Source organism: Cydia pomonella, chromosome 22 (assembly GCF_033807575.1).
Source record: "Cydia pomonella isolate Wapato2018A chromosome 22, ilCydPomo1, whole genome shotgun sequence".
NCBI classification, from domain to species: Eukaryota; Metazoa; Arthropoda; class Insecta; order Lepidoptera; family Tortricidae; genus Cydia; species Cydia pomonella.
In genome coordinates this window covers 6,136,085-6,160,464 of record NC_084724.1, presented here as the reverse complement: position 1 = coordinate 6,160,464, position 24,380 = coordinate 6,136,085, and the positions used below count along the sequence as shown (strand labels likewise).

Genomic DNA, 24,380 nt, shown 5'->3' with positions numbered 1-24,380 from the left:
AGCGTAACAAACCGGTAAGTCATTTTGCATAAGACAAGATCCTAATCCATTCTTAGACGAATCTACTGAAATCACTACGGGTTTATTGAGATCATAAAACTGTAAAACGGGAGCTTTTGTCAAACAATCTTTTAAGTCTTCGAACGCTTTTTGGTGGTGTTCTGTCCAATGCCATTCGGTATCCTTACGTAACAACTCCCTCAATACAAAATTCCTATCCGATAAGTTTGGTATGAAATTGCCTACGTAATTAATCATACCCAAAAATCTCTCTAAATCTTTTATGTTTTCTGGTCGTGGCATATTTTTTATGGCAGAGGTATGTGAGCTATCTGGATATATACCTTTCGCACTAATTCTATGACCTAAATATTTGATTTCTGTTAAACCGAATTTGCATTTATTTTTATTTAACTTTCAATTGATTTCCCGGCACCTGTTGAACACCTTTTTCAGCCGGTCGTCGTGCTCTTCTTTAGTACGGCCGTGGATAAGTAAATCATCTATAAATAGGCATACTCCGGGAATGTCATCAAAGTTTTCAAACATTCGCTTATGAAAAACCTCTGAAGCGGACGTAATTCCGAACGGTAACCTTAAAAACTTATACCTACCGAAACATGTGTTGAACGTGCAAAGATCCGTACTTTCTTTGTGCAAACGTAACTGCCAAAATCCCTGTTTTGCGTCCAACGTACTATAATATTTTGATCCCAATAAATTTACAGTAATTTCATCCAAGGTCGGCAGCTTGAAATGTTCCCTTTTAATGGCCTGATTTAAGTCACGTGGGTCTAGACAAAGACGTAAGTCACCGTTAGATTTTCGCGCTACGGTCATACTGTTGACCCAGTCGGTAGGGCCTTCCACTTTTGCAATTATGCCTTCATCTACCATGTTATCTAATTTTTCCTTGATATTATCCTTTAAGGCTACCGGCATCTTTCTCGGAGCGTGAACTACGGGTCTAACACTACTATCAATTTCTATCTTGTACTCACCCGGCATACATCCTAATCCCTCAAAAACGTCGTTGTACTCGCGAAATATATAATCATAATCCTGTGATTCCCGTGTGACGCTAATGTTCTTTATTAACTTAACTACCTTAAGTTCACAACACGAGTCGCGGCCTAACACCGGTGCTGACGGTACATCCGCTATCACGAACTCCAGTATGTAATAATTATTTTTGTACTGTACTTTCAAATGACACGCGCCTAGTACGATGATGTCGTTATCTGAGTAACTCTTATACTTTGTACTCGTCTTAGTTAAATCTTGTTCTGCTAAACCAACCTGGCTTAAATATCTTACCGGCAAAACATTGGCATCGGCCCCGGTATCCAGTTTAAATTTAATAGTAACCTCTGCTCCAAAAGTTAAATCTATAGACCAATGACTACGCGAATTACTAAGACAATAGATTACCTGATCGATAGGCTCCACTGAGGGCTCCACAGCTTCTACGTTATACACCGTGCACATGCGTGAGAAATGATCATAGTTATTGCAACTCAAACACATTTTCCCTAAAGCCGGACACTTCATGTACACACCGTGAGCTAGCCCGCACTTTAGACACTGCACTTCAGATCTAATTCCACCATAGGGTCCCATTTGTTGATGTTGGTGTCTTATTTCTCGCGATGAAGCAGTTGTTTGCGCAGGAGTGGCGCTGCGGCGCGGCGGCGCGGGGCGCGGGGCCGGTTGCGACCAGCCGCGGCCTCTGCCCCTCGGCGCGCCTCGCGCTCGATACCCTCCACGTCTTGATATCCAATTCACCTGACCGTACGGGCTACCCTCATTCTCTAGCATAACCCGGGCTTGACTATTACTCGCAGTAATATTATAAGTATAAGCTTCATGTTCACAGGACTCTTTCTTGATTGCCCCCGCCTGCAACTTCGATATTTGTGCAATATTACATATTTCCAAGGACTTTTTTAGAGTTAAGTCCGGTTCTCGCAATAAACGCTCCCTCAGCGCGTTCTCCTGTATTCCACATATGAGGCGATCCCTTATCAAATCATCTATTAGCTCTTTAAACTCGCAAGCGCTTGCTAGTTTTTTCAGCTCGAATGCGTACTGCTCAATTGATTCGCTTTGTTTTTGGCACCGAGTAAAGAATTTGTGCCTTTCGATCGTAATATTTTTTTTCGGTGAGAAAAAAGATTCGAACTTGTCCAATAAATCCTTAACACTAGCAAATGTACCTTCAAATTGGGCATGTACCTCGCGACACTGCTCACCAATCACATGCAACAATATACTCATCTGCACCTGAGCACTTTTTTTAGATAATTCACACGCCTCATAATAAACTTGGAATGATTTTCTCCATTTTTCCCATTCCTTGGAGAGGTTCCCCGATGTGACATTCTCTAAATTATTTGTAAAACTAAATGGCAATGGCGGCGGCAACACAGCTTCCATTACGGCACCAGCACTTTTCGATCTTGTAATTTAAATGTCTACAAAATCACAGTAATCACTACAATTCCCGAGTTTTCAACACCCGCGTTAACTAATGTACACATTTATATTTCTACAAAAGGTTCAATTCGGCTGCGCCATGTTAAAGTACTTGGGAAGCGACAATCAAACACCAGTTTCAGATCAAGACTAATCCTCATTTATTATATGCTTACCCACAACATGCATGAATATACATTTACCAAAGTACCTACATATGGAGCCGGAACAAAATATCAAAATATCTCAAGAACCGCAACAAATACGGTAATATCCTCGCAGATAGTTATGCTACGAATTATTTGTGATTTTTTGGCATACTACATATATCCGCCACGGCAGCGGTTTAAAAAAAAAACATTTGTTGTTTTTATGGAAAAAGCACAAAAACCAAATTCAACATTTTAAGATTTTTTTGATTGAAATGGGTTTTGCTCAGTGTGTTTATGCTAAGTTATAAGTTTCACACGATTTGAGTTGAAAATGGTAGAGTTATGATTTTTTTTCAAAAAAAATGTATGGAGCCGGAACAAAATATCAAAATATCTCAAGAACCGCTACAAATACGGTAATATCCTCGCAGATAGTTATGCTACGAATTATTTGTGATTTTTTGGCATACTACATATATCCGCCACGGGTGCGATATTTTGATATTTTGTTCCGGCTCCATAAATTTTTTTTGAAAAAAAATCATAACTCTACCATTTTCAACTCAAATCGTGTGAAACTTATAACTTAGCATAAACACACTGAGCAAAACCCATTTCAATCAAAAAAATCTTAAAATGTTGAATTTGGTTTTTGTGCTTTTTCCATAAAAACAACTAATGATTTAAAAAAAAAAACCGCACCCGTGGCGGATATATGTAGTATGCCAAAAAATCACAAATAATTCGTAGTATAACCATCTGCGAGGATATTACGGTTTGTTTTGCGGTTCTTGAGTAATGATGATTTCTTGTTCCTGCTCCATACATTAATTTTGAAAAAAAAATCGTAACTCCACAATTTTCATTCCAAATCGTCTAAAATTCATAGGTTACCATAACAATGCTGGGCAAAACCTATTTTAATCAAAAAAACGTAAAAATAACAACTTCGGTTTCTATGTCAATGAAAGCCGAATTTCAGCCCACAGTGCGGCCGGCCGTTTCGTCGTTCGTGGAATAAACCGGTTTTATAGGTTACAATAAAGTTCTTAAAACGTTCGCGTTCTTATAAAAGTTCGGATGAAAACCAAAATAAACCGGTTTTACCGGTATTTTATAAACCGGTTCCGAGCCTTGGTCAGGACATTCACATTGTACCAAAGGCATGTAAAGAAGACTAAGCTATCTCAATTCAGTACAACGCCGCGTGCCTAATCACTGTTGTAGATGCTATTCATTAGCACCTCTAACTTAATCACTACCACTTCGTAGCTGGTGTCCTCACGTGCCCTCAATGTGCACGGGGGTTCACTTCGAAGATCGGCTACGTCAGCCATCTTCGGGCGCATGAGCGCCGAGCTAACTAGGAGTCGAAGTGGTCCCCATAGTCGAAATCGGCCGGAAGGATAGATTTAATCAAGTGTTATAATTTGTTGCTATTTATAACAAACCTTATTCAAAACAAGCGCCCAAGACGGTCTTATCATATCATAACCTTAATGTTATTGTTAACGACATGCAATGTATTTCGAATTAGCCCTTATCGCACCACGTTCCTCAGTTTACGGCGAGCTACTCGGTGATGGCGGTGCGAGGCAAGATGATCAATGGTCAGCAAGACTTTGTATCGCCTTTTCATACAAACGTAGTCCTCATTTTCCTCCCTGAATATAAACATTATTGTTGTTTTTTACACAATTGGGTGTATATCAAGCACAGCTATGCCCTTACGTGTGACTTTTTTCGAATTTTTAATCATTATAATATTTTGTGTGAACCTCCTTACAGAAAATCGCAGCCAAATAACACTAGACCCTACTCATAGTGTTGTGTTCCTGCCGGTGAGTAAGGTTGCCAGAGCTCAACGAGGGTGGGAGGGGGTTAGGGTCGGCAACGCGCATTTAACTCCTCTGGAGTTGCAGGCATACATAGGCTACGGATACTGCTTACCATCAGGCAGGCCGTATGCTTGTTTGCCACCGACGTAGTATAAAAAAAAATATCTCGCCTCTAATTTTTACAATAATCTAAAAATCGAACGAAGTTAAACGTAGAGGCATGGCTATGGTTAACATACATCAAATTATGCAAAAATATTTTTGATTATTTCAATATCTAGAGAGAAAAATGAGAACTACGTAGATGGAGAAGTGGCCGCCTCTTCCTCTTAACCTATTTTTCTGAGGGCCATAAAGACGATCTTGCCTTGCCTCGAGCCGCAAGATGAATGCCACACTAGCGTGACTAGCGTCTTGAGCGTCGGCCCCTAGTCAGCGCTATGGAAAACGGCGTCGCTGCGCAGTTGCGTCAACGTTGCGTCGAATAGAAGCCGTATAGTTGACTAGACGATACACCGATGCTCGGGAGACGCTAGTCTGGGGTCTCTCTGATGGTGACATTCAAATGGCAACTTATAAGCAAATTATAAGTGTTTAAATACGATATCTTTGAAAGTAATTTTGTACGTATAGTGAACAAATGACGTATATACATAACAAACATCTAAGAGTCGAAGTATAAAAACCCTGAATTTATGTAGTTGGCAGCGTTCCATTAAAGGTATAGAAAAGCGAGACCGAAACCAGCAAAACGTCACACTTAGTCGCTTGCCATAAGGACGAGATTAGCTTGTATCTTTATACGAATAACCTGCCAAGGTGTCCTTCTGGCAAGCGACAAAGTGGGACGTTTTGCCGGTTTCGGTCGCATATTTAGACGTAACTTTCGTATTCCGTACAAAAACGGATTTTATTATGTTGACGTCTGGCCCGTCATACTGACGTTGACAGATGTCATTGTGACAGTGACATTTCTTGGTAAATTTGATGGAATTTAATTATGAATTAGGGTACTCGTATATGCCAGAATCACCCGCCGGGACGCAGATTGAGTATCGCTGTCAATGGCTCTAGATATTTTGACGTTCCCTGTAGGTACAGTCGAGTTCATAAAAATGTATACATTATTTCACCTTATTGAACTGGATTAAGGTTAAGAAATGTATACATATTTATGAACTCGACTGTACGAGTAGGTAGATACAACGTGTAGATTTCGACACGCAAATGTATTTCGAATTGGCCCTTATCGGGCCACGTTCCGAGTCTACAGCACGAGCGTAAACACTCGAAGGTGACGGACGGACAGTTCTTGGTAAAATGATCAATGATTCTTGATAACGTTCCCTGTCCCTCGTATGTACGTCAGCATCAAATAGTGGCGTCCAAAGTGACCAAATATATCTTAATGTACCTTTGAAATAAGGATGTTTCCTCATATATTTGACCACCTTGGCCGTCGTTATCTATTAGATGTGGTAATTTTGAGTATTGAATTCGCATTAAAATAGAGGAAAGAGGTTGGTTTCCGAAATTTTTCTGTCTTCAATTTCGATTGCCATCTATTCTCAACTGATTCTCATGCTTATACATTCTAATCATATATTCTAATCTATATGCTTATTAAAATCGGTTCAGTAGTTAAGCGCGGTAGAAAGGTGTCAAACATGCAATACATCCAGCGGGTTACTTTTGTATATTATAGTATGCATTAATAGGGTTTGGACTTGCAAATCTTTCGAGCAGTCGACTGGCATCAATAGTCCATTGGCTGTATAGACTTTTTGGTTTTAGTCGTTTACGTACGCAGCAGGCTCGACCGAATTTCACTTTCCCATACAAATGGAGTTTCGTTCTCATTTTAAAACTACGTGTTGGATCCCAGCTCCAGCTTATAAATCAAACGAAAAATGACAAAAACAAGTTTATTATGAAAAACTTAAATTCGCTGTATTTTAGTAACTTTGGTATCTGAAGCTACATTAACTGAATACAGGCATAGATGGGTCAAAATAACTTTTGTTGATATGTTTTTGTCCCCATAAAATGTGACAGAGTATAGCGTTTTGTATAAGATAAAATTTATTTTTAAATTTTTCTCTTGTAAGTTATTATCCACAGCTAGAAAGAAATGCAATAGCATTCAACTTTTTTCATTTATTTGATAGAAGACACAAATACAAGCGTAAATAGTAAATAAATAAATAAATATTATAGGACATTATTACACAAATTGACTAAGTCCCACAGTAAGCTCATTAAGGCTTGTGTTGAGGGCACTTAGACAACGATAACGACAACGATATATATAATATATAAATATTTATAAATACTTAAATATAATAATACAATATAATACTTAAAGACGTGTATACCATATCCTATTGTAAGTACAAAGTTTCAGAGCAATCTAGCTAGTCGTTTTAAAATGAGAGCGTAAATACGTTCGTATGGAGAACCGAGCTTGCTGATGTGTCTCAAGAATTTAACTTCTATCCTCTGATCCTCTCTACGACTACTGAAGTCGTATTTGTGTCGAAACCGTTAAACTATGGAACTATAGCATCGCCTTAATGATTTAGCCAGAATGTAATCCGACGCACCGCGTCGTCGGGGCACGTTTTGCGTGCCCAAGCGCGCCGCGCGCGTAACCGAACACGTTCGGAAACTTGCACCTTTTACAACCTAACTGAAAACTGTTTGCCTACGAAAATAAACTTTATTTGGATTGGAGTTAGGTTTTTATTTCAATGCGATATTTTTGGATTTATTACGTTACGATTGAATGAAATTTAGTGCTGATTTTGAGGAGCTAACATAAGTTGACTGCTAAAGTAGTCGTTATGTTATTTGGAATTAGGTAGATATTTAAGTGTTTTTTCTAACTCTAAGGTTAGATTATTGTTTAATGCTGATTTGAGAAACGTTGAGTTTTTAATTTTGCTGTCATTTAGCTTATTTCAGTGGCACTTATGTAAACATTCGTTTGATTGGATTTAAAATTAATTAATATTATTAGCTATTTTGGCTATAATCAGCAAAACTATATACAATCATTAAGCAAACAACACCTTTGTAATTAAAATGATATGAATAGAATTTGTTTAATATTCTACAGTCTCGTGTTAAATGTAAGTTATCGTGTAAAATAAAAATATCTTTAGTAATTTTGATTCCTATATTAGTCAAGTAATGAAGATGAGAATCGGTTAATTTTGTACGAAAATGGATGACTTTCACATGGTGTTAACGACTTGCCCTTTTCGTTTTGTTTTCACTTATGCTCAAGTGTTTTGTCCCTTTTTTATACCATCCGACTACTTGAACTAAATTTATGAGTGACGTAGTCTTCTCATTCTAGCAACGATAGCAAAGATGGCGAGGATTAAAAATTGTTGTCCGTTTTTAAAGGTTTTTAACCGCGTATTCTAATTTCATCATATTATCATGATTATCTATAATGGAAAGATAATGTGCAAGAACATCTTTATTAACATGTAAGCTCTGCATTTATACCAGCTTTCGTTAAAATAATAAATAAATAAATATATTTTGGCGTTGAAACCCTAGGTCCATGGGGTCCCAGCGCGCAAAAGTTTTTTGGAGAAATCGCGAAAACGTCTGGTTGACGTAACTGGTGACCGAAGAGCTGGCGGCTTCCTCGCACAACGTATCAGTATTGCGATACAACGAGGAAATGCCGCCAGCATCCTTGGTACAATGCCTCAAGGGCCTATTTTAGATATAAGCTAGTTATAGTAATCATCTGTATATATCCATTATTTATATTTTTATTGTCAATAAAATAATTTCTTTCAATAAATATTATAGGACATTATTACACAAATTGACTAAGTCCCACAGTAAGCTCAATAAGGCTTGTGTTAAGGGTACTTAGACAACGATATATATAATATATAATAAATACTTAAATACATAGAAAACAACCATGACTCAGGAACAAATATCCACGCTCATCATAAGAATAAATGCCCTTACCAGGATTTGAACCCGGTACCATCGGCTTCATAGGCAGGGTCACTATCAACTAGGCCAGACCGGTCGTCAAAAAAAAAAGTAATATAAAAAGTTAACTTTAAGGATCACCCTATGACAATATTTGCTGGTCTCCAAACTTTTTTATCTGAGGGCCATGTTGCACCTCAGAAGCTTTCGCACGGGCCACTAACGGTTATTGGGCCAGTAAGAGGGGGGGGGGGGGAGGTTTGGTTGTTGTTAGATACAGTTTCACTGCCAATGATACTGAACCCCTGGAGCCAGGGATCTGTTTGTGGAGAGGGAGGTGTCGGACCGTAGGCTGTCGGGCTGCCGGGAGTGCCGGCAGAAGTAAAAACTTGAATATTAACGTTGTGCATTTTTGATATTTTGGAGAAATTGACTAGCATTTTTATACAAAGAGATAATTCTCTATTATACCTACGTAAATAAATTTAAGTGTGGAAGGTATTTTGAAATGCGAATTTTAGTGTTAATATATAACATATACAGATGATTTTAGTGTTAATATATAACATACAAGATGTGAGCAGGACTACAGCCTACACAATGAATGAATGTTAATGAATCGTTCACCATCATATTAAGTAAAACAATCACGCTTCTTTTCTGTTATTTAACATTTTGGTATGGAAAAAAAATAGTATCTACAATCATGGACACCCAAACCCACAAAGATAGAATACAACACAATTAACAAAGATTAAACCTCTTTAATTGTAATGACAGCACTTTGATTATGAATAAAATAAAATGTCACACTTGAATGAGATATTATTTTTCAAAAGTAACCAGGCTTCGATGACATTCAATTTGCACGTCACCATGATGTCGCGTGTCCGTCTTACCAATTTTCTATCTGACGGTCACGTGACCCTGACGCGAGTTGAAAATTTTTTCCCCATCACAAAAAGTGCACAGCGCCGGTAAAGAAGTTTTCACTTCAAAAAACCCTAAAAGCGAGTATTCAACCTTAGCTGTCTTATCCGATGTTTTGTCTCAGAATAGAAATAATAGAGACGAATGTTAGTTTAGGGTGAAGATTGTTTTATTTCCTCGTTATTTATTATCCATTTTTTTCATCTGATTTTGATAAGTTTCAAGAGCATTCTGGGCTAATCACAAAATCCCGTGATTACGAAATAATTTTCCGTGTAATTACGAATATATTATAAATTCATACGTTTTCGTAACTAACAATTTTTAGGACACACACACACGGTGAAACTGCGCTTATATTCTAGGTACCGAATAGGGAACTCTTATTCACAAAATTGTATCGGGATCTGACGAAAACAGGAAAGAGGCTACATAATAAACATCGGTATAAGAAACAGCTGACCATCAGTTATATTACCGAAGCTCACGTCACCATTCACTCCGTCTCTCAAATCCATAATGTTATTACAGCACGGTGCGACGTGCGATTGTTCGTCATTGTTATGGATGACATTGGTAAACTCACAGGATTGTTCGCATAGCGGTTTCAAAACTGTCTATCTTGCAGTCCTTTGGCTTCTCACTGATTGTCAATCACTAATACATTCCCTAACCTAAGGATGGAATCTTTAAAAACCTGCATTTATATTATTCGTAGTTTTGATTAATTATCCGAACTGGTCTTGGTTACAAATGTTACAATCAGTTCGGATAATCGAGCCGAGGTTAAACATTATCACAATTCTCGTCAACACCACTTCCTCCGTCTTGTCTCAAAACCATAATGTTACAAGTATTACAGTATGGCATGGCGGTATAGTTAGGGCGGGGCGTCCGCAAGCTCGCGCGAGTGCACGGAGCGGGTGAGCGGGTTAACTTAAAATACTTAGTATGAGCACCGCTAACTGACGCGGGCGCATGTGGCGGATTTCACCAACAATTTCAGCTGCGCGCGTGTGCCCGCGCCGTGCGCCAGCTAGCGGACTCAAAGGATTGTTCGCATAGTCTTTTGGGTTCCCACTGCGTTCAAAACTGAAGAGATATCCTCTAGCCCAGAGGCCAATAAAAAGGTTTCCCATTCCATTCTAATTTTAATCTTTATTTTGACTAATCAAAATTGCAGTTGTCTTCGGAAGCTTTGATGTGTGTTCACTAAAGAATAAATAACCAACTCCTGTACTGACGTCGGCCGGGTTCGGACCGACGTGACGTTGGCGACGTCTTCAGCTCACGCGGCATTATCTAATTTGATGGAATCAGGGATGAAACTATGGTTAAAAACATCAACAATAGTCTTATTATTATTAATAATTTCACAAACATACACGGTGTAACAAAAAAACATTAAAACGTTAAAGTTATTGACAAATTATGAAACGTTTCGCTTTTATATAATAAAAATACCACCCCGCTTCAAGTAACAAAATAAATATCATAAAAACTTATTATTAACATCATATTTACCTAGTATTTTTTTTAAATTATAGCGTGATTAAAGCGTGTAGAGAGAGGAAGTCATCACGATACTAGTATCTATGCGCTTATATTATTATTATTTAACTACAAATGCATCTATTAACGGTACTATCTACAGCCAAAGATGAAATGGCAGATCACAATCTAAGTAACATTCGCCCTTCACACAACCTCCTTATCAAGTAAACATATTGATTTAATCGTCTTCTCATTGAGAAATTACATGCTAACCGAGAAAATATGCAATGACATGCAATAGATCACCGTAAGTGACGTTCTCAAGCAAAAACGTGTACGATGTTTTGGTTATGTTAATCTTATTATTTTTTGTAAATTGTTTTTGAACTAGTTGAGGTTCAATAATATTATTTTATGCAACCGTTGTATAAGAAGGGTAAAAAAAGGCGAGTGGCGTGAGTGAGCCGTAGCCGCAGGCAAACATTATAAAGCCACGAGCATTTTTGACCCACTTATATAACGTTGCATACAATACTTTTTCTACGACTACTAACTAGACGGTAATGAAATTAAAAAATAGTTTTTGTAATTTGACAGCAATGCACTTAGTTGTAAAACTGTATTTATTTTGATTTTGTTAGGTTGGTCGCCATTAATCGCAGTACTTTTTAGCGATTTTAAAGCCATAGAAAGAAAGAAAGTAATAGACAATATATACTTTTCTTCAAACCTATTATGTATGTTCTAACATAAGTGTTCATGAATGTATACATGACAGATAACAGTAGAGGAGTAGGCAATGTTTATTACAGCATCGTTTTTTCGAAACTAAAGTGGTATACTCGTATTTGTTAGAACGACATATCTTTATTGAAAAGGACTCCTCGAATCATTCGTTTCTAACAAGTCGGTTCCGATTTGATTTATATTTATATATGTTATAGAGTAGTCTAAAATAACGGACACGTATTTTTTTTTTGCTACCCAAACTCAACATATTGGGAGAAATTGTCCTCCAAAGTACTAAAAAGTTACTAAACTACTCTTCTAACTCCTATAGAAAGTAATGCTCAAGCAACTTGCTAGTTAATGACTTGTTTGAGTATATGTTTGAGAACAGGAAAAAATAATGTACACGTGTTTTGTTAAATCTGCTTAAACTCAAGTTTTCCTAAAAAAACACCCGTCTTTATGTCTTTATATGTAAGATATTATAAAACCTCGAATGTCGATTTTTTTAGGAAAAAATGAGTTTTAGCCGATATAACAAAACACGTGCTCATTATTTTTTGCTGCTTTCAAACATATACTCAAACCAGCCATTAACTAGCAAGTTGCTTGAGCATCACTTTCTATAGGAGTTAGACGATTTAGTAATTTTTTAGTACTTTGGAGGACAATTTCTCCCAATAGGTTGAGTTTGGGCAGCTAAAAAAAATACGTGTCTGTTATTTTGAGGCTACTCTATAACATAATATATATAAATATAAATTAAATCGGAACCGGACAGTTGGGTACCTTTCCTTGCCAGTTCGTCAATTGTTATTGGTGAGACGTTACATGATTAATACTTAGATGGCTAGCAGTATGTTTATCCAGAAACTTCCTTCGTACGGCTTAACTGTGGGATGAATTGTCGCCCGCGGTATTTCCGAACCGATACGACCCGATGATTTCAAATCGTTAGTAAAAGAGCGTACTCCTCTCTTAAAGGCCGGCAACATACTTACAACCCCTCTGGTGTTGCAGGTGTCCATGGGTGACAGTAATTGCTTACCATCAGACGATTCGTTTGCACACTTGCCTTCTATATCATAAAAAAAACATACCTAAATCTGAAGAATGAATTTATATTTAAGAAATTTAGTATTACTCAGCGATAACGGATAATCGTCGTTCGTCGTCGTCGAGTTCTTATCAAATAACGAGTTGATAATCTCGCCCCCGATCACACGATAACAAGTGGTTGTCAAGTGTTACAAGTGTCTTATACACATATTACACCGTGGGCCTGAGTAAACCCACAGACTCTACTCGAGGCAGACACCCACACTAAAACATATTTATTTAAAATGTAATTAATTGACATAAAGTTATGATTCAAACAGCTCTAAAATACTATTTTAAATTAATTTTTAGAATTAAAATGATTGGACAAAACATAACTTACACTAGGCGGCTAAAATAGAGAGACATATTTACCTAGCTTTTTAAAGAATATACGATAAAAGTGTATTTATCCAACATCAAAAAAATAAATATTATAGGACATTATTACACAAATTGACTAAGTCCCACAGTAAGCTCAATAAAGCTTGTGTTGAGGGTACTTAGACGAATAAATGCCTTTATCAGGATTTGAACCCGGGACCATCAGCTTCGTAGGCAGGGTCACTACCCACTAGGCCAAACCGGTCGTCGTCAAAACATTAAACAACATTAAATGTGATTTCCTTTCACCTTTTCCAACATGTATGAATTGTATGATTCCTATTTGTTTGACAACACGTCGATTGCTATGACAATGATGTAAGAATGTACATAATGACGCTGTTAAGTTATTTTGTCATCATCATAATCTAGGCACTTAGAACTATTCAATTGTGTTACTTCACGGTCAAAATACTAGTAGTAATTGTGGTAATAGTAACGATACTATACCTAAAGATTACACACCGCTCACCCTACAATACAACCCAAAAGGATGCGCATGCACTGCTGATAATGGTCCGGTTGTGGAGTGAGCTGCCTCCCGAGGTTAGGAATAGGGATTTCAACAAAGGAGTGTACAGGTTTTTAAACAGTCCTATTTCAGGTCAAAGCCACCGTCCTTGCCATGCTTGCCCGTGCCGTGCAGTTTTTGGCCGTGCTTGTTTGCCACCGTCGTGGTATATAAAAAAGAGGTGTTTTAAAGGATAAATATTAACCGGTTGGTAAACAAAATGATAAAATTTGTCAGTTTCTATAAATTGTGGATGCAATATGCGTTTCTATAAATGTATATAGGAAATTAAATTCGAACAACGTGACCCGTTCTCAATACTTTGAAGTGTAGTTTAGAGTATCCGTAATAACCAGCCAAAATAAACTCGTGGTCCTTAGAGGCGAAGCATCTCTACTAGTATCTGATTTTCCCGATTTGGAGTCTACACTCTGTATTTTTTTGTGTTATCTGTTAAACCAACATAAAAAAAAACAACGGGTTGCACTCTGGGAGTGCCGGCAGAAGTGAAAACTTGAATATTAACGTTGTACATTTTTGATATTTTGGAATGGTTAGGAAATAATTTTGCACGAATTGTTTTAATTATCAGTATAAAAGTGGTAAAATACAATATTCATTTATTCCGCTATCATACACAAACATGACAATTTATATTACATTAAAAATTTAACACTTCAGAACTATTACAATTATTTAACATTAAAAAGTTTATCTTTCAGAAAAATCAACTTCCATCCATAATTTCAGCGACTCTTACACCATCATCATTACTAGAACTATCATAAAGTTTTTCGATCAGGTCACGTGTCCGTCTTACGAATTTTCAATCTGAGACCCTAGTGTAAATTTATTCGATAGATATTCAATTATAAACGTCAGTATTTTAAAAGTAAAACTCATTTATGCTACTTGGTTTGAATATAAGTAACAGATTGACTCAGCCCCACAGTAAGCTCAAGAAGGCTTGTGTTGTGGGTACTCAGACATCGATATACATAATATATAGGTATACATACTTAAATACATATAAAACACCCATGAATCGGGAACAAATATTTGTGCTCATCACACAATTACATGCCCTTACGGGATTCGAACCCGGGACCGTCGGCTTCATAGGCAGGGGTCACTACCCACTAGGCTAGACCGGTCGTTATTTATCTAAACCCTACTACCTAAGTACGTTAGAATCGAAACGTAAACCCTAAGATTTAGCTAAGACTTTAAGTTATCGCTGGCAGTGGTTATCGGTCCGAGGTCGGCTTTTACGACTCATTCTTAGCGCAGCCTATGGCATTGTTCTGCATTTGTCGCGAGCTGCTGTTTACTTACGAAACGGTCCAGACTAGATGGACGACGGTATAGGCATTGACATATATCTAAGCACGGACGGGCCTTACGGGCAATAAGAATGGGGCCAGTACAGCGGTGTCACGCACACGAATTCGAGCCAATCGTGCAATAATGAAAAGAAAAACCGCTTACTTTGGGCATGTATACAGACATAGCAAATATAATATAATATTATTAAGGGGATAATAGAGGGAAAAATCGAAGGGAAAAGAGGCAGAGGGAAAAGAAAAACTACCTTAGGAGCTGGACGGGAATGGACGCTGCCACGCTGGGCAGAAAGACTGCAAATAGAGAAGAGTTCCGGACTGTGGTAGCCGACATCCGTAGAGGATATGGTACCTGAAGAAGAAGAAGTGCAGTGTTCAGTACTTAAATCCATTACCTTACTCTGGTTAAGTCGCAGTCGAGTAAAATGTTTACATTGGGGTAGATCATGTACAAATGTATAGACAAAAGTGCAATTCATATTCCTACGAGTTTCCTATTTAGAGAATGTCCTTTTAATTTTGTCAATGTTATACTAGGTAAGTATGTAGGTACAAAAATAAATTTCGATAACGTTTAAGACTGTAAAGTTCTTGATAAGAAAATCGGTGCCAAGTAGGTAATTTCGATGAAAGTGTGTTGATTTTTAAATCCATTCGATCAGTAATCGGTCGTTGTCAACTTTTGTCGATAAAAGTAATGATGACATAAATGTTAAGATAAAGAATGATGAAATGTAAAGTAGGTAAGTTGGTAACGTTGATAACGGTACATATGTGCTGTTTTATGGAAATAGTAGATAGTTAACCAAGGGAAGAAAGGCACCCGTTACGGACGAGTTTTATCTAATTTTTGAGGGTACTTTCAATTACCATTTGAAGTAAAGTAATCGGTATTTATTTAATGAAATCGGGAGTCGAATGGATAAAACCTAGTTTTCAATGCTCATCGTTAAAAAAGATAAAAACGGTTTTTTAAAATAAAACGCTCTAAGGCAGAAACGTATTACTTTCAGTCCGATTGATATATTAACAATGAGCCACGTTCAGAGCATGTGAAATGAAATAAATAAAGGTTGACTTTACTACCAAATATCACTCATATAGACAACCGAAAAACGTGGTACATTTTGCCTAAAATAATCACATACCTACTTATAGAATTTTGATAACCCTAAATAGCCGAAAGGGACGGTCCCAACATTAGAAAGAGACGGCATGACATGTCCCTGAATCGCTGTCAAACTTCGGTTTTGTAGGAAGTGTCATGTCTATACGATAGTACTATTATTTATTCTGTGGTTAGGTTAGGTCCATTATACCTATTTCGTATACTTAAATAGAATTAAATTTTTAATTTCGAACATGTATTAGAAGTCTTAGACCAAATTAAATGATTTCCAGAAAATATTTTAATTCGTTTTTATTTCAAGTAGAAACACTACTATATATATTATAAACTGAAATAAATGTCTTATACTAAGAAAAAGTGACCAAGGCCTCCAATGATCTCGGCTGGAACAGAACCAGCGTCCTCTGCTATCGCGGCAGGTGGCTGATCTGGAGGCCTTGGTCACTTTTCCCCTGTATAAGACATTCATCTGCCGGAAGGTTAAGAAGTTAGTGTATCGCAAGGTCTCTCCTTGCAAGGTTCTTGGTGAACTACTAGTAATAAATAACATGTTCTTGTTGCAGTTCAAAAGACGATGAGATCGACGGCAACTGCATAGTGCGCGCGCGGGGTCTGCCCTGGCAATCTTCCGACCAGGACATCGCCAAGTTCTTCCGAGGACTCAATGTTGCCAAGTAAGTAGAATAGAATATTGTTTATTTCAGTTATACAATACATACAGTTAAGAAAAAAAATAAGACTTAAACTACCTGGTAACTAATAATAACTAAAACTATCCTACTGGAGTAGTAGTACATTCTCATATTGATGCTGGTGTGGATTTTTTAAGAGAATTTTGACAGTTCAATACAAATCTCGCGCCAGCTCTAATGAAGAGCTGTGCTTCGTTGGCCCCCCATTTTCAAGAATGCACGGCACCTCCCGCTTCCTATTCTCAAATAAGGTACCAGTTGCATAGAGAAATAAGAAGTAAGCATAGAGTCTTCACTCCATATATCAGTTTTTTACAAAAACGCTTAATATTTTTGTAGTCGACATCTAGCATCGAGTAGCGGAATTATCAGTACTGCTACTTGACAATAGATGTTGCGACGAACGAAAAGTCTAATGCTCAACAATTTTCAGCTAATATTATATCCGGATTAACCGGAACTCTATTTTGAACTGTTTCTGCTTGATTAGTTGGAAATTGTTGAGAAATACAATTTTCGTCAATCCCGACACCCGAGACAAGTAGCGGTACTCGATGCTAGTAGATGTCGACTTCGAAAATAATTAGCGTTTTGGTACCAAAACTGATGTATGGAGTGAGCACTCTATGCTTACTTCTTATTTATCTATGCCAGTATTACCAGTAGCATTTGTATATTTATTATCGCTTGTTTAAATATAGGTAGTCCTCCTACCTATTGCGAAAAATAGCTTTGTTTTTTGTTTGGAACATCGTAACGTAAAACCAATCAACTATGTACATTTAGAGGTAGTAAAAAAAAAGCCGATGGTTCGAAATAAATGTGTTAGATGGACCGCAGCGCTTTTGATGGAGGCACAGATATTCATCTACCTTCCAGATTTTTTTGTTAACGATTATTATTTTTATTTCGATAATGTAATCAAAATCATTCTAATTTCAATTAAATATTTGTTTGTTTTCTAAAAGCATACGATTCCTGCTAACGGACTACGTAAGTATTCCCAGTAATATTAACGAATAAAGAAGAATAAAACAGCTATCGCATTGTCGTTATACGAATATGAATAGAGAGGGCCCAATTACTTATCGACTTTTAACATTAGAATGATATAAAAATTCACCGGAATTCAGGCAAGTTTTAGAAGCTCAGTTACATTTATCGACTAAATCGATGATCCAAAAGGTTGCGAGTTTAATCTTGCTGGCTGAATTTTCCATTTACCGTGAAAGTTAAAAATTGATGTTAACGCGTTAATTGCGATTTTTTTATTTCGAACGCCCCATTCCGTCACTAGAAAATCTGTGCAAAACGGCGACATGCTAATGCTTTAAATACGATCGATAGAAATTTGGAATCTAGTGGTATTGACCACTCGTTTTCAATTCTATCATTAGAATTTAAATGCCTTGTAGTGGAGACAGTATTTAAGGGAACCATACGAAATCAGGAGCTCGAAATCAAAAAATCGGTCCCCAGGGCTTTTATGTGTCCTTGAACCTCAAAACTGCCATGAATAGCCTACACCACCTAACCTTGATTATTGTTTGCAGGGGCGGAGTAGCGCTCTGCCTATCCCCCCAGGGCCGCCGGAACGGCGAGGCACTAGTGCGTTTCGTATCCCAGGAGCACCGCGACATGGCGCTCAAGAGACATAAACACCACATAGGCCCGCGGTACATCGAGGTAAGCATACCGCACCTAAGTACCAGTCGAATTACCAGTTAGCCGCGAATGAACAGAACTGGAGTAAGCAAAGGTGCGAATTTATTTTTATATTTCTTTGTTTTCGTCGTTCTCTTTTACTTAAACTCTACATAGCTGAAGAGGTCAGACCGCCACACTACTCCCCCATCGAGACCGATGCTGGCTACGGTCGATAGTCAAGAAGATGGGGCGGAAAGTGTACAGCAGTTGCGGATCTGATTGCGTATTAGACGAACTACGAAGCAGTGTTGGAGTTGTAATTTTCCCAATCGTCTTTCAACAATGCTGGCTTCAACCTGCCAGTGTCTGCTTTTCCTGCGATCTGGATTTTAAATGTTTTATTCCCTCTTTCTAACCATAGACATATAGAGGTCGGACGGACCACCACAACGGCTAATCTTCCATATGACGGGGATGACAACCATATGGATTTCCCTCAGTGCGACTGCACAATATTTTGATCTGGCCACTTGACGTAATGGCTCGGTAGCAACAAGTAATATCAAATACTTTTAGTGTGTCTGTCCTCGACTTAGCTTAGTAAAACTTTTTTTGTAACTATTTAAGTGGTGAATGGTTAATGAATTTTGTCAGGTGTACCGGGCGAGCGGTGAAGATTTCCTGTCGGTGGCGGGCGGCGCGACGTGCGAAGCAGCCGCGTTCCTCTCCCGCGGCGCGCAGGTCATCGTGCGCATGCGCGGACTGCCCTACGACGCCACTCCCGCGCAAGTGGTGAGTAACTCCTTGTAGCTTCATATCTCCTGGTACTTTTTGCTGTACAATTGATATCTGCCTCAGAAAATGTTCGTATAATTCCGGGCCCAGTAAGGACAGTAAGTAGCGTCAAAACATACATACATATTTCCGAAATAAATGATTATTTAATTTATTTCTTGTCTATTGTAGACAATTGTCACAGTGGTGAAACATGAGACCTGATTGTTACTAGTTGCCATGTTTGCGGTTTTATGGCATTTCAATTAACCAACCAGGCATTTCTGTGGCAGACGGACGACGGAGACGGAGTTATAAGCCCTTTCCACAGTGTTCCATCTACCAAGCACGATGACGTGGTACAGGAATTTTTCTAACAAAATGCCACTGACTGGCTGACGGGACAGATTATAAAGAAGAAATAGTTGATTCATCATCCAGATACCATCAAAAGTAGAGTTAACAATCAAATTGACAGTCCTGTTATAGATAGGTTATATTTATACATAAGGAGCACAAAAAATACTTCCATATTTATTTCTTTACCTAGGAAGAGATCTGTTATTTTTGATTAATTTTCGCATTCCATTCATATTTGTCATACTCATTGTTAAACATGAGCTAGTCTCTTTCGGTGTGCGGGAGTTCGTTAGCACGTGCGTATTTCTCGCTTGCCTAGGCGCGATTAAAGGCAACTTGTACAATTTGTACAAGGTAAGCGCTTTAATTTTGGAACGTATATAACCTATCTTTAGTTGTAATGTCATTGTTTTTTAAAGTCTAAACAACTGTTTCTTTCCCAGCTCGACTTCTTCTCAACCGGCGATGACCCGGTCCAAGTACTAGACGGCGCTGAAGGCGTCCTATTCGTCCGACGAGCCGATGGTCGCGCCACCGGCGATGCCTTCGTACTGTTCTCTAAGGAGGAGGACTCGCCTAAAGCCCTGTCACGACATCGGAAGCTGATCGGGCAGAGATATATCGAGCTGTTCAGGTCAACGACTGCTGAAGTTCAACAGGTATCTATACTATTTCTATAGTGCCCTAAAATTTACCGCTTAACCCTTTGAACGCCAAGAACCCCTTAAAGGCGTCATTACTAGTCGAGCCCACAGCGCCAAGGACAACTATAGGTGTCATGGCGGACGCTGTCAAAGTAACCTTCACACTTTCGAGTAAGGTTTACATTAGTTCCCCGAGATCTTGGCGTTTGAGTGATGTTTGTGTTTATGACATAAAGCGTTTAAATTAAAGGGTTTAAGATGCTAGCTTGGCAAGACTCCTTTAGCGCCTTCATTTTAAAATATAGTTCATCTAGAAACGAAGCGGAAGATGGCTGCGCTACCGGCAACGATTTCGTACTGTTTTCAAGGAGCCTAACGCAATTTACGCAATTCACGACAGTAGTTTAGTGGCCCACTTGCATTGTTTCCTGTATAAACTTATGGAAAATGCTGTTAATTACATCAAATTTTGATTAGTGATTGCCTAAGTACTAGTTATTGCTTCGCCCAAGCCACTATCCAATCAAATCCAGAGGCCACTTAGGTACTTACGATGTATCTTAAACGGTTTCATTAGTTCTTATCGGCCGTAGACACTTATTTTCATCATTTAACTGACATTTGTATAGTACTTTACTAAATATACTTGGCACACTGTTTATTAGAGATTGAAACAATTTAAAAGATTTTATTTAAATTAGCTGCTTACTAAAGAATATAACTCTGTCTATGCTCCGAACAAAAGTTAAAATTTGAAACTTGAAGGTTCATCCTGGTTTTTCAATTAGGTATTCAGTGACGGTTAAATATTTGTATGAATAAAAATCGTCCCATGGTGTCAAAACATAAAAAATAGTAAAGCAAACCATAACTTTCCTTGAATCAAACCCCAAGGTGTAGAATCTAAAACGATCCTCTTATCGGCAAGCAATTCTCATTCGATAACGTATCGATAGCTATACTTAATGCTGCAACACGCGCTCATGAACATAATGTTATCGAATACTAACACCGCAGTGTGCAGTCGTGTAAATAATACATACACTTGTATGTGCTTCGTACGCAAAGGATCATATAAGAAAAATTACGAGTATATAATTTAACCATTTGAACGCTTTATGTCATAAACACAAATATCACTCCAACGCCAAGCTCCCGGGCGCAAGAGAGCTAATGTAAACCTTACTCGAAAGTGTGAAGGTTATTTTGACAGCGTCCGCCATGACACCTATAGGTGTCCTTGGCGCTGTGGGCTCGACTAGTAACGACGGCTTTAGGTGTTCTTGGCGTTCAAAAGGTTATCTAGCAACTCGAACCGACTGGAGAACTTTTTGAGCCCTCAAATTCAACCGGGCCGCCGATACATTTCGTATCGTTATTTAAAATATTGTATTTTTTTGAATTTATGTATTTTCCTGCTTGCCAAATTTCTTTAATTTGAATAAAGAAAACTCAAGATATCGCCTAATAAACATGTAACATACAAACATAAGTGCACTCCTAATAGTTGATTCTAAGGCCTCACTTCACTCTATAAAACAGATAGTATGAGAAACAACTACTTATTGAAAAGTCTGATCGAAATCATTTTGTGTTCATAGCTAGCCAAAAAAAGGAAGTAAGTATTTCTTGGTAGGTCTTTAGGTCTGACACGATAAGGACTAAATAACAGGTAATTTTGTAAAAAATGGGTTGTAACACTATAAGCAAGTAGCATTTCTTTTATTTTGAAACAAACGAGATTCTTCCCAACTTATACGTCACAACAAGGTTCAAAATAGATATAGGAAAATTTTGATATGTTGGCCTTACAAGGTTATAAAAAAAATGCTTTTTCTAGACAATAATAATCGTAATGTATCAATTTGATAATCACGAAATGTTTTTATCCAACAGGTGCTGAACCGCTCGCTAGAGCCGCGCACGCCGGCCAGCACGCCGGCGGCGCCCGCGCCCGCCGAGAGCCTGCTGCCCGTGGCGCTGGTGCCGCAGCACGTCATCACCTCCGGCACCGCCAAGGACTGCGTCCGGCTCCGCGGCCTGCCTTACGAAGCACAGGTCTCGCCCGTTAGCTCCTTTACCGCCGTACACGTCAACTGACGGTTCACGATGATAGCCGCGTGCAGGCATGTCGTTCAAATGCTTAAAGCGAAGCAATCAGCAATGGAAGCGATATTCATAAGGCTTTTAGCATCTTGACATGATTTATGCAGCGTTTGTATGTGAGGGACAAAGTCTCGCGTGGCTGTATAAGCCAAAGGCAGCTAAAGGAGGGAGACATGTCGGCAACAACTTCAGGTGGGTTTGTTTTCGGGCAAGAACCTTGACGCGTTGCTGCGTTTTAAGGACTGCGTGAAACGTGTGATGGTCTCTTTTGACATCGATAGGGACACTTGGGAAGAGCTCACGTCAGATCGCGATGGATGGAAGGGTACCATCGTGAAAGGTTGCGAAATTCACGACAACGCGTGGGAGCAATATTATGACTGATAATATTGGTGGTAACGCTTTTTACCACTGAATCAGAGTACATGGCGAAACCCGCAACGCTAAGGACTACGTAAGACTACACGGCTTACCATATGAAGCATATGTGGCTCGTTAGCGTAGGAGGCTTCCTACTATCAATTTATTCTCTTTTTTTATTATTACAATTTGTTTGCAGGTTGAAAACATCCTGACTTTCTTGGACGAGTTCGCGAAGAATATCGTCGTTCAGGGCGTCCATATGGTTTATAATGCACAGGTTAGTCGAGTTCGTATTGAGAAACTATAAGACTTTCTAACAATGTATACAAGACTAAAGTTATTTTAACAAAAATCAACAATTATCAATCAGATATTTATTATGACTACAGTACAATTACATCTTTTCTTATTTGTTTAGTGGTAAAATAGTATAATTTAGCAATAACATTTATATAAAAAATGTTCTTAAATATTTGTAAATAGTAATTAAATATACCATACTTGATCAAGTACCATCATACCAATCAAGTAGGTATATAATAAATTAATTAACAAAATTCATACAATTTAAAAAAATAATAAGTTTTGCAAAAAGTTTTACCAAAGGCTTGTTAGATTTAATAAGCGTTTATGAATAATGCCATAAGGCATAACTATTGGGTTTACTGATTAAAACGTTAATTTAATGGTTACTTTAACGGTAAAACGTTAATTGTAAAAGAGCCCTTGAGGCCTACTTGCAGAATAAATTTTTGAATTAAGAATACAATTATGGTTTTTTAATCATAATTTAATTCCGCTAAAGCTCTTAGGGCCATTTGCACCAATCCTGGGTAAGCCTCGGAATTAACCGTTAACCCAAGGCGAAATTGTACTGTTAACTCCCAGTTTAACCGGTTAGCCTCGAGTTAATGGCTAGCCCTGGGTGGCGCAAGTGTCCCTTATTCTCCTATCAAATCCTATTTTTGTTGTACGGGTATGATAAACTAGAAGGTAATAAATTTAATTTTAAATGGCAGACAGATTATCTTTATCTTATATCTTAACATAAATCGGATTTTCGGAGGTTGTTTCGTTTGTAATAAAACCCGAGCTACAATAAGGTCTTTATAGGGTCACCCGAGCGGAGAAGCGTTCATCCAGATGGACAGCGAAACGAGCGCGTTCCTGTGCGCGCAGCAGAAGCACCACCGGTACATGACGTTCGGCAAGAAGCAGCGGTACATTGAGGTAATAAACGTATACCGTTATAATGAAACAGTTATTAACGAAGTTATTATTTAAATAACATTTTTTTTGTTTTATAATTCGTTAACGGCTTATTATTCTTGTATAACGTTACTTTTAATAACGAATTTATATTTTATTATTTTTCGAACAACTTAAGAGTCAGTTCAAAAACGAGTCAGGTTATATGTGAAAGCAATTTGTGTTGGTAAAGTTAAATGGGTAAATAACAAAATTATTAATATGTATTTAAGAACTGGAATCAGTCTTAATTCTAATATTGATTCTACTGTGATACGTGTAAAGTGTGTAAAGTTAGTCCGCTTTGTAAGTTAATTCCGTTACATGTGTGTTGGCGTAAGCTGTACCTATTTATATGTGTATGAAATAAACACAGTACAAAACAATCAGTTAATTTCCACAACACGGAATCAATCCAATTAAGATTAATTAAGTTCTTAACTAATTTACTCACATTTTTTAAATACATTATAATATTCCGATTAAACCTTATTCCC

General features: G+C 37.9%; 1 protein-coding gene across 3 annotated transcripts in view; it reads left to right on the top strand.

Annotated features, from left to right (window-relative positions):
- LOC133530109 (RNA-binding protein fusilli) overlaps window positions 1-24,380 on the top strand; it is a 128,262-nt gene that overhangs the window by 90,700 nt on the left and 13,182 nt on the right. For all 3 annotated transcript variants that reach the window (XM_061867943.1, XM_061867944.1, XM_061867942.1), the window contains exons 7-13: window positions 16,613-16,723; window positions 18,295-18,427; window positions 19,043-19,180; window positions 19,966-20,181; window positions 22,063-22,224; window positions 22,832-22,912; window positions 23,749-23,865. In XM_061867943.1, the coding sequence (XP_061723927.1) occupies window positions 16,613-16,723; window positions 18,295-18,427; window positions 19,043-19,180; window positions 19,966-20,181; window positions 22,063-22,224; window positions 22,832-22,912; window positions 23,749-23,865 (958 nt within the window). The remainder of the gene's footprint in view (window positions 1-16,612; window positions 16,724-18,294; window positions 18,428-19,042; window positions 19,181-19,965; window positions 20,182-22,062; window positions 22,225-22,831; window positions 22,913-23,748; window positions 23,866-24,380) is intronic.